At 40.6% G+C, this 12,500-nt stretch overlaps 2 protein-coding genes across 2 annotated transcripts in view; one reads left to right on the plus strand and one right to left on the minus strand.

Moving 5' to 3' along the window:
* Window positions 1-6,289, minus strand: part of LOC129831727 (serine/threonine-protein kinase pim-2-like) — an 18,528-nt gene extending 12,239 nt beyond the window's left edge. The window contains exons 1-3 of the mRNA XM_055895129.1: window positions 5,001-6,289; window positions 3,267-3,688; window positions 2,916-2,963 (exon numbers count right to left, since the gene is read on the minus strand). Coding sequence (XP_055751104.1) covers window positions 2,916-2,963; window positions 3,267-3,688; window positions 5,001-5,046 — 516 coding nt within the window. The 5' untranslated portion in view covers window positions 5,047-6,289. The remainder of the gene's footprint in view (window positions 1-2,915; window positions 2,964-3,266; window positions 3,689-5,000) is intronic.
* A 463-nt stretch (window positions 6,290-6,752) lies between these two features.
* Window positions 6,753-12,500, plus strand: part of LOC129832524 (uncharacterized) — a 70,288-nt gene continuing 64,540 nt past the window's right edge. The window contains 1 exon segment of the mRNA XM_055896644.1: window positions 6,753-6,839. The gene's annotated coding sequence lies outside the window, so the exon portion shown is untranslated.

The raw sequence follows: 12,500 nt of genomic DNA on the forward strand, positions 1-12,500 counted from the left end.
TGATAATTTAACGTAACGTAACTCACCACAGGTATGATAATTTAACTTAACGTAACTCACCACAGGTATGATAATTTAACGTAACGTAACTCACCACAGGTATGATAATTTAACGTAACGTAACTCACCACAGGTATGATAACTTAACGTAACGTAACTCACCACAGGTACGATAATTTAACGTAACGTAACTCACCACAGGTATGATAATTTAACGTAACGTAACTCACCACAGGTACGATAATTTAACGTAACGTAACTCACCACAGGTATGATAATTTAACTTAACGTAACTCACCACAGGTACGATAATTTAACGTAACATAACTCACCACAGGTATGATAACTTAACGTAACTCACCACAGGTATGATAACTTAACGTAACGTAACTCACCACAGGTACGATAACTTAACGTAACGTAACACACCACAGGTATGATAATTAAACGTAACGTAACTCACCACAGGTATGATAACTTAACGTAACGTAACTCACCACAGGTATGATAACTTAACGTAACGTAACTCACCACAGGTATGATAATTTAACGTAACGTAACTCACCACAGGTACGATAACTTAATTTAACGTAACTCACCACAGGTTTGATAACTTAACGTAACGTAACTCACCACAGGTATGATAACTTAACGTAACGTAACTCACCACAGGTATGATAACTTAACGTAACGTAACTCACCACAGGTATGATAACTTAACGTAACGTAACTCACCACAGGTATGATAACTTAATTTAACGTAACTCACCACAGGTACGATAACTTAATTTAACGTAACTCACCACAGGTACGATACCTTAATTTAACGTAACTCACCACAGGTATGATAACTTAACGTAACTCACCACAGGTATGATAACTTAACGTAACTCACCACAGGTATGATAACTTAACGTAACTCACCACAGGTATGATAACTTAACGTAACTCACCACAGGTATGATAACTTAACGTAACTCACCACAGGTATGATAACTTAACGTAACTCACCACAGGTATGATAACTTAACGTAACACATCACAGGTACGATAACTTAACGTAACTCACAACAGGTATGATAATTTAACATAACGTAACTCACCACAGGTACGATAACTTAACGTAACTCACCACAGGTACGATAACTTAACGTAACTCACCACAGGTACGATAACTTAACGTAACTCACCACAGGTATGATAACTTAACGTAACGTAACTCACCACAGGTACGATAACTTAACGTAACTCACCACAGGTACGATAACTTAACGTAACGTAACTCACCACAGGTATGATAACTTAACGTAACGTAACTCACCACAGGTATGATAACTTAACGTAACTCACCACAGGTACGATAATTTAACGTAACGTAACTCACCACAGGTACGATAACTTAACGTAACGTAACACACCACAGGTATGATAACGTAACGTAACTCACCACAGGTATGATAACTTAACGTAACGTAAGTCACCACAGGTATGATAACTTAACGTAAAGTAACTCACCACAGGTATGATCATTTAACGTAACGTAACTCACCACAGGTACGATACCTTAATTTAACGTAACTCACCACAGGTATGATAACTTAACATAACGTAACTCACCACAGGTACGATAACTTAACGTAACGTAACTCACCACAGGTATGATAACTTAACGTAACGTAACTCACCACAGGTATGATAACGTAACGTAACTCACCACAGGTATGATAACGTAACGTAACTCACCACAGGTATGATAATTTAACGTAACGTAACTCACCACAGGTATGATAACTTAACGTAACTCACCACAGGTACGATAACTTAACGTAACTCACCACAGGTATGATAACTTAACGTAACTCACCACAGGTACGATAACTTAACGTAACTCACCACAGGTATGATAACGTAACGTAACGTAAATCACCACAGGTATGATAACTTAACGTAACTCACCACAGGTATGATAACTTAACGTAACTCACCACAGGTATGATAACTTAACGTAACGTAACTCACCACAGGTACGATAACTTAACGTAACTCACCACAGGTATGATAACTTAAAGTAAAGTAACTCACCACAGGTATGATAACTTAACGTAACGTAACTCACCACAGGTATGATAACTTAACGTAACGTAACTCACCACAGGTATGATAACATAACGTAACGTAACTCACCACAGGTATGATAACTTAACGTAACGTAACTCACCACAGGTACGATAACTTAACGTAACTCACCACAGGTATGATAACTTAACGTAACGTAACTCACCACAGGTATAACATAACGTAACGTAACTCACCACAGGTACGATAATTTAACGTAACGTAACTCACCACAGGTATGATAACTTAACGTAACTCACCACAGGTATGATAACTTAACGTAACGTAACTCACCACAGGTATAACATAACGTAACGTAACTCACCACAGGTACGATAATTTAACGTAACGTAACTCACCACAGGTATGATAACTTAACGTAACTCACCACAGGTATGATAATTTAACGTAACGTAACTCACCACAGGTATGATAACTTAATGTAACTCACCACAGGTATGATAACTTAACGTAACTCACCACAGGTATGATAATTTAACGTAACGTAACTCACCACAGGTATGATAACTTAATGTAACTCACCACAGGTATGATAACTTAACGTAACTCACCACAGGTATGATAATTTAACGTAACGTAACTCACCACAGGTATGATAACTTAATGTAACGTAACTCACCACAGGTATGATAACTTAACGTAACGTAACTCACCACAGGTATGATAACTTAACGTAACTCACCACAGGTATGATAACTTAATGTAACGTAACTCACCACAGGTATGATAACTTAACGTAACTCACCACAGGTATGATAACTTAACGTAACGTAACTCACCACAGGTACACGTAACACTTTGGCCAAGGGAACACGTTTTATAGCCACCTACAGAGAAAACACACACACACACACACACACACACACACACACACACACACACACACACACACACACACACACACACACACACACACACACACACACACACACACTCATTGACAAATAATACTGCAACTCCAATGGACAAACACAACCAACTTCAACTATATACTGTGTGTGTGTGTGTGTGTGTGTGTGTGTGTGTGTGTGTGTGTGTGTGTGTGTGTGTGCGTGTGCGTGTGAGTGTGCGTGTGCGTGTGCGTGTGCGTGTGTGTGTGTGTGTGTGTGTGTTTATTAAATGCTACTCACCGGTAGGTTGTCGTCTCTGCGGTAACCAGCGTAGACCGTCCCATAGCCTCCGTCTCCCAGGCAACCCAGCTGTACAAACCTCTCTGCCACTGGATCAGGACTTGGTTCTCTACTGTTGCATTGTGGGGGCTGTAACGTGTTGACCAGCGTGGTGCTGGACATGGAGGAGGAGCCAAATATATTCTCTAAGGACAGATTCCCCTCTTCCTCGTCCTTCTCACTCCTCCCCCTCCTCTTCCTCTCTCCTCTTCCTCCTGTACTCCTCTCAGAGCTCCTCCCCCTTCTCTTCCTCTCTCCTCTTCCTCCTGTACTCTTCTCAGAGCTCCTCCTTTTCCTCCGCCTCCTCTCTGCTCTCTCATCCCTCAGTCTGCTGAGGCCCTCGTTCGCCCCTCCCTCATTGGCCAGAGGGCTGATGTGGGTGTCTGAGGGGGGTAATTAAAGATGCAGTCCGGGATCTTAAGCACTTCGTAACATATTGTACGTATAAGAGAATTTGTAACATATCCTACGAATTGCACAAAAGCAATTATAGTTGCAGGACGTAACATATCATATGGATTACGAGGTACACAATTCTCGGTAATACCCCCCCCCCCCCAAACAATATGTATTTCTATATGTAATTCTATTTGTAATTCTACTTGTAATTTTATATGTAATTCTATATGTAATTCTATGTGTAATTTATATGTAATTTTATGTGTAATTTTATGTGTAATTCTATATGTAATTTTATATGTAATTCTATGTGTAATTCTATATGTAATTTTATATGTAATTCTATGTGTAATTCTATATGTAATTTTATGTGTAATTCTACTTGTAATTCTATATGTAATTTATATGTAATTCTATGTGTAATTCTATATGTAATTTTACATGTAATTCTATGTGTAATTCTATGTGTAATTCTATGAATTGCTTTATGTAATTCTGTGTAATTCTATATGTAATTCTATATGTAATTCTATTTGTAATTCTACTTGTAATTCTATGTGTAATTTTATATGTAATTCTATGTGTAATTTATTTGTAATTTTATATATAATTCTATGTGTAATTCTATATGTAATTTTATGTGTAATTTTATGTGTAATTCTATATGTAATTTTATATGTAATTCTATGTGTAATTCTATATGTAATTTTATATGTAATTCTATGTGTAATTCTATATGTAATTCTATATGTAATTTTATGTGTAATTCTACTTGTAATTCTATATGTAATTTATATGTAATTCTATATGTAATTTTACATGTAATTCTATGTGTAATTCTATGTGTAATTCTATGAATTGCTTTATGTAATTCTGTGTAATTTTATATGTAATTCTATATGTAATTCTATATGTAATTCTATGTGTAATTCTATATGTAATTTTATATGTAATTCTATATGTAATTCTATGTGTAATTCTACTTGTAATTCTATATGTAATTCTATGTGTAATTCTACTTGTAATTCTATGTGTAATTCTATATGTAATTCTATATGTAATTCTATATGTAATTTTATGAGTTACTATATGTAATTCTATGTGTAATTCTATATATAATTCTATGTGTAAATCTATGTGTAATTCTATATGTAATTTTATATGTAATTCTACTTGTAATTCTATGTGTAATTCTACTTGTAATTCTCTGTGTAATTCTCTGTGTAATTCTCTGTGTAATTCTCTATGTAATTCTATATATAATTTTCTATGTAATTCTATGAGTATCATACTCACCTAGATCCTTCCCTGTGGTGAGGGAGCGTACTGATCTACGTGCCATGGTAGCTAATCAACTGGTCAAAATCCCCAATCTTAATCACTAGATCATCACATTGATCGATTTAGAGTGTTGCAGACATACAGACAGAGGCTGTAGTGGGCCCGTGGTAAGTAGAGAGTGAAACCCTCTGCTAGCCAGGTCTCTCTGTCCGGTGAAAGTTCGCCTACAGAAGAACACCGTGACCAGTAGAATGCCGGGGGACCGTCGGGGATGTGATGATGTCACAAGAGAGACAGAACACGCTCATTGTGACGTCATAATAGCGCCTGGAGACCGGAGAGGACGTGATGGAATGTTGTCAATCACTTATTGATCCAATGTCTTGTTTGTGTGTCTGTGAAAGATTTATTAACAAGGGGCCAGGACAAACACTCATCTGAATATGAGTCGTAATTTTATGTTTTGTTTGTTTGAAATGTTCTTTATTAAGCAACGTGTCTTAATAAAACACATAGAGTGGAAAGAAAACGGATGTGAACCCTTTTTGGAATGACCTGGATTGATGCAGAAGTCAATAGACAAACATAGTCTACTTATTAAACTAATAACACACTCAAAAATGATACGTTTTCACGTCTCTGTTGAACACACCGTGTAAACATTCACAGTGCAGGGTGAGAAAAGTATGTGAACCCTTGGATATAATTACTGGTTGAACCTCCTTTGGCAGCAATAACATCAACCAAACGTTTTCTGTAGTTGTGGATCAGACCTGCACAACGGTCAGGAGGAATTTTGGACCATTCCTCTTTACAAAACTGTTTCAGTTCAGAAATGTTGTTGGGATGTCTGGTGTGAACCGCTCTCTTGAGGTCATCCCACAGCATCTCAATCGGGTTGAGGTCAGGACTCTGACTGGGCCACTCCAGAAGGTGTATTTTCTTCTGTTGAAGCCATTCTGTTGTTGATTTACTTCTGCGTTTTGGGTCGTTGTCCTGTTGCATCACCCGACTTCTGTTGAGCTTCAATTGGCAGACAGATAGCCTTACATTATCCTGCAAAATGTCTTGATAATCGCTGGGAAGAATTTGGTGTGCTGTGCCTTTTTTTTCTCCACACATAGTGTTGTGGGTTCCTTCCAAACAACTTAATTTTAGTTTTATCTGTCCACAGAATATTTTTCCAGTAGCGCTGTAGAACTTCCAGGAGCTCTTTTGCAAACTTAAAAAAAAAATCTTTTTTTTGGACAGCAGTGGCTTCCTCCCATGAACACCATTCTTCTTTAGTGTTTTACGTGTCGTAGACTCGTCAACAGAGATGTTAGCATGTTCCAGAGATTTCTGTAAGTCTTTAGCTGACACTCTAGGATTCTTCTTAACCTCATTGAGCGTTCTGCGCTGTGTTCTTGCGGTCGTCTTTGCAGGGCGGCCACTCCTTTTTTATTTCATCTTTATTTACAGTAACTAAGCAAGTCAGTTAAGAACAAATTCTTATTTACAATGACGGCCTACCAAACCCGGACAACGCTGAGCCAATTGTGCGCCGCCCTATGGGACTCCCAATCACGGCAGGATGTGATGCAGCCTGGATCCAAACCAGGGACTGTAGTGACGCCTCTTGCACTGAGATGCAGTGCCTTAGACAGCTGCGCCACTCGGGGAGCCCATAACAGAGATGGTAACAACACAGTAAATTGCAAGAGGGACAACTAGTTACTAAAGCTAGCGCTGTGATTGGAGCGTTTCGCTTCCGCAGCTGCGCAGACACGGGGGACCTCGCTAGGAGCTGTCATCTGGAAGGGAGCAGAGAGGAGAACAATAAACGCAGCGAGGACGCGAACACTCAAGAAGGAGGTGAGTGACGTGGAATGTCCAGAATGCATTTCTCTTGAATAAGGGAGTTGCGTGTTACTGTGTCACGGTTATAACGGACACACGACTAGAAACAGTTACGTGTCTCTTGCCGTGAATAGGCTACTAACTTATTTTCATATTCCTTTAGGCAAACGCGTCGGTGTTTGGTCGAGTTGGGGGGTTTGATGTGTTGTAAAGTCTAGGGGGAGGGAGAGAGGGGGAGAAAAACAGATAAGAGGGGAGGGAGGCTGCGACGACAGGAACACGTCTCTCTCCCCTCCCCTCCTCTCCTCTTGTCTGTTTCTCTCCCCTCCCCTCCTCTTGTCTCAACCATAAACAACTTTCTCTTGTTTCTCTCCAGACAATTGTTTAGCTCTACATTGAACTGTAGACTGGGTGTGTGTGAGTGGACTTGGTGAGCCTTATTATCTAGAGATGCGCTGTTGCAGAAATCATTCACACAGGGCTGTGCTTTTTGCAACAAACCGTGTAGCCAAACACTGTGCGCAGCCCGTTGTGGGCTAAACTAACGGAGTAGTAGTCAGGTTCCGTTAGGGTAGCCTTCTCAACGGTGTCGGTAGTATTGCGCTGTTCTTACACCTTTGCCCTGTCAGTGTGATGGTGTACTGTCGGCTAGTTAGACCACAGACACCATTAAGTATTGTCTTGACTACTGTTCGGGAGCAGCGCTTCTCTGTGGATGTGAGTTGAGTCTTGGGACGTTATGGAGGCTAGTCAACTGATTACCCTGTTATCGCTACTAACTAGTCTTATTACCCCTGAATGCGTTTCATGGGACGTTTACAGTGTTGTTGATGTCTCGCTCTGTGATGGTATTCACAGTTGTGTGTTGGGTTTAAAAGCTGCGGTATGGAACGGTTTGAGGCGACCCGAACAAAATCACATAGACATTACCCTCCTGTTATCCATACTAATCTCATTTTGTAGACTAGCCTACCTGCACAGTCTACCCTCCTGTTATCCATAATAATCTCATTTTGTAGACTAGCCTACCTGCACAGTCTACCCTCCTGTTATCCATACTAATCTCATTTTGTAGACTAGCCTACCTGCACAGTCTACCCTGCTGTTATCCATAATAATCTCATTTTGTAGACTAGCCTACCTGCACAGTCTACCCTGCTGTTATCTATACTAATCTAATTTTGTAGACTAGCCTACCTGCACAGTCTACCCTCCTGTTGACCATAATAATCTCATTTTGTAGACTAGCCTACCTGCACAGTCTACCCTGCTGTTATCCATACTAATCTCATTTTGTAGACTAGCCTACCTGCACAGTCTACCCTCCTGTTATCCATAATAATCTCATTTTGTAGACTAGCCTACCTGCACAGTCTACCCTGCTGTTATCCATAATAATCTCATTTTGTAGACTAGCCTACCTGCACAGTCTACCCTGCTGTTATCCATAATAATCTCATTTTGTAGACTAGCCTACCTGCACAGTCTACCCTCCTGTTAACCATACTAATCTCATTTTGTAGACTAGCCTACCTGCACAGTCTACCCTGCTGTTATCCATAATAATCTCATTTTGTAGACTAGCCTACCTGCACAGTCTACCCTCCTGTTAACCATAATAATCTCATTTTGTAGACTAGCCTACCTGCACAGTCTACCCTGCTGTTAACCATAATAATCTCATTTTGTAGACTAGCCTACCTGCACAGTCTACCCTCCTGTTGACCATAATAATCTAATTTTGTAGACTAGCCTACCTGCACAGTCTACCCTCCTGTTAACCATACTAATCTCATTTTGTAGACTAGCCTACCTGCACAGTCTACCCTGCTGTTATCTATACTAATCTAATTTTGTAGACTAGCCTACCTGCACAGTCTACCCTCCTGTTATCCATAATAATCTCATTTTGTAGACTAGCCTACCTGCACAGTCTACCCTGCTGTTATCCATAATAATCTCATTTTGTAGACTAGCCTACCTGCACAGTCTACCCTCCTGTTATCCATAATAATCTCATTTTGTAGACTAGCCTACCTGCACAGTCTACCCTGCTGTTATCCATAATAATCTCATTTTGTAGACTAGCCTACCTGCACAGTCTACCCTCCTGTTATCCATAATAATCTCATTTTGTAGACTAGCCTACCTGCACAGTCTACCCTCCTGTTATCCATAATAATCTCATTTTGTAGACTAGCCTACCTGCACAGTCTACCCTGCTGTTATCCATAATAATCTCATTTTGTAGACTAGCCAACCTGCACAGTCTACCCTGCTGTTATCCATAATAATCTCATTTTGTAGACTAGCCTACCTGCACAGTCTACCCTCCTGTTATCCATAATAATCTAATTTTGTAGACTAGCCTACCTGCACAGTCTACCCTCCTGTTAACCATACTAATCTCATTTTGTAGACTAGCCTACCTGCACAGGTCTACCCTCCCGTTAACCCTCGTCACATCTAAAGCCTTTTCCTTTGGGGTGTTGCTATTGGCCACCAAGTGTTAACAGTTAGTGTCTAAATATAGTGTGTGAAATGCTTGATAGTGTGTGTGATGTAAACAGAGAGGTCTACTTTCTTGGGGGGACCTTTAATATTGACTGGTTTTCATCAAGCTGTCTGCTCAAGAGGAAGCTTCTCACTGTAACCAGTGCCTGTAATCTGGTTCAGGTTATTAATCAACCTACCAGGGTGTTTAACAAGAGGAAGCTTCTCACTGTAACCAGTGCCTGTAATCTGGTTCAGGTTATTAATCAACCTACCAGGGTGTTTAACAAGAGGAAGCTTCTCACTGTAACCAGTGCCTGTAATCTGGTTCAGGTTATTAATCAACCTACCAGGGTGTTTAACAAGAGGAAGCTTCTCACTGTAACCAGTGCCTGTAATCTGGTTCAGGTTATTAATCAACCTACCAGGGTGTTTTACAAACACTACAGGAACAAGATCATCCACATGTATTGATCACATGTTTACTAATAATAATAACTAATAACTAATACTGTAGGACTGTGTTCTGAAACTGTATCCGTACCCATTGGATGCAGTGATCACTATATAGTGGCTACATCCAGCGCAGCCTACCAGCACAGTCTACCAGCACAGTCTACCAGCACAGTCTACCAGCACAGTCTACCAGCACAGTCTACCAGCACAGTCTACCAGCACAGCCTACCCGCACAGCCTACCAGCACAGTCTACCAGCACAGCCTACCAGCACAGCCTACCAGCACAGCCTACCAGCACAGCCTACCAGCACAGTCTACCAGCACAGCCTACCAGCACAGCCTACCAGCACAGCCTACCAGCACAGCCTACCAGCGCAGTCTACCAGCGCAGCCTACCAGCGCAGTCTACCAGCGCAGCCTACCAGCGCAGCCTACCAGCGCAGCCTACCAGCGCAGTCTACCAGCACAGTCTACCAGCACAGTCTACCAGCACAGTCTACCAGCACAGCCTACCCGCACAGCCTACCAGCACAGTCTACCAGCACAGCCTACCAGCACAGTCTACCAGCACAGCCTACCAGCACAGCCTACCAGCACAGCCTACCAGCACAGCCTACCAGCACAGTCTACCAGCACAGTCTACCTGCACAGCCTACCAGCACAGCCTACCCGCACTCATGTCCATGTAAAAGGACCAATGAGCACCAACATGTGAATTCCAAATGACCAATGAGCATCAACATGTGAATTCCAAATGACCAATGAGCATCAACATGTGAATTCCATAGGAGCATGTTAAATAGGGTGTCAAAGGACCAATGAGCATCAACATGTGAATTCCAAATGACCAATGAGCATCAACATGTGAATTCCATAGGAGAATGTTAAATAGGGTGTCAAAGGACCAATGAGCATCAACATGTGAATTTCATAGGAGCATGTTAAATAGGGTGTCAAATGACCAATGAGCACCAACATGTGAATTTCATAGGAGCATGTTAAATAGGGTGTCAAATGACCAATGAGCACCAACATGTGAATTTCATAGGAGCATGTTAAATAGGGTGTCAAATGACCAATGAGCACCAACATGTGAATTTCATAGGAGCATGTTAAATAGGGTGTCAAATGACCAATGAGCACCAACATGTGAATTTCATAGGAGCATGTTAAATAGGGTGTCAAATGACCAATGAGCACCAACATGTGAATTTCATAGGAGCATGTTAAATAGGGTGTCAAATGACCAATGAGCAATAACATGTGAATTTCATAGGAGCATGTTAAATAGGGTGTCAAATGACCAATGAGCACCAACATGTGAATTTCATAGGAGCATGTTAAATAGGGTGTCAAAGGACCAATGAGCACCAACATGTGAATTTCATAGGAGCATAAGGTGTCAAATGACCAATGAGCACCAACATGTGAATTTCATAGGAGCATGTTAAATAGGGTGTCAAAGGACATTTCAAAGGAGCATCACCATGTGAATTTCATAGCAGCATGTTAAATAGGGTGTCAAATGACCAATGAGCACCACCATGTGAATTTCATAGGAGCATAAGGTGTCAAATGACCAATGAGCACCAACATGTGAATTTCATAGGATCATGTTAAATAGGGTGTCAAAGGACCAATGAGCACCAACATGTGAATTTCATAGGATCATGTTAAATAGGGTGTCAAAGGACATTTCAAAGGAGCATCACCATGTGAATTTCATAGGAGCATGTTAAATAGGGTGTCAAATGACATTTCAAAGGAGCATCAACATGTGAATTTCATAGGAGCATGTTAAATAGGGTGTCAAAGGACATTTCAAAGGAGCATCACCATGTGAATTTCATAGGAGCATGTTAAATAGGGTGTCAAAGGACATTTCAAAGGAGCATCACCATGTGAATTTCATAGGAGCATGTTAAATAGGGTGTCAAAGGACCAATGAGCACCAACATGTGAATTTCATAGGAGCATGTTAAATAGGGTGTCAAATGACCAATGAGCACCAACATGTGAATTCCAAATGACCAATGAGCATCAACATGTGAATTTCATAGGAGCATGTTAAATAGGGTGTCAAATGACCAATGAGCATCAACATGTGAATTTCATAGGAGCATGTTAAATAGGGTGTCAAATGACCAATGAGCACCAACATGTGAATTCCAAATGACCAATGAGCATCAACATGTGAATTCCAAATGACCAATGAGCATCATCATGTGAATTTCATAGGAGGAGTCTGCGACTACGATGCTGCGACTACTGTCTCTGACTGTGCGGAGAGGAATCTACGGAGACTCTGTGCCACAAAATGAGTGACAAAATGTTACAAAACCCCGGCCAGATCATTTCAAGTCATCAGTCTCTAATCAAAGTCGAGTCCAAGTCAAGTCTCAAGTTATTACATTTGCGACTCGAGTACAGTATGGTCTCCTTTCGACGACGGCCGTGACTTTGAAATCAATGCTTTTTTTTTTTGTTTGGCGTACATTCGATGTGAAAAATGTTTGTCTCAGTGGAATTGTGCTGTTTTCTCTTTCTGTTTATGTTGCAAGGGCTTCTGGGAAATGAATATAAATAACATTCCTGTGAACAACTTTCCCGTGTTCTGAAGATTATAAATGTTTTGGCCTTGGACACTGAACCTCAGAGATTTGTAAATGACGACTCCTTGTGGATAGAAGGAGAGGTAGTGTGTGTTTCTCTCTGGTCAGATCCT

The sequence above is a fragment of the Salvelinus fontinalis genome, chromosome 33, assembly GCF_029448725.1.
Source record: "Salvelinus fontinalis isolate EN_2023a chromosome 33, ASM2944872v1, whole genome shotgun sequence".
Classification (NCBI taxonomy): domain Eukaryota; kingdom Metazoa; phylum Chordata; class Actinopteri; order Salmoniformes; family Salmonidae; genus Salvelinus; species Salvelinus fontinalis.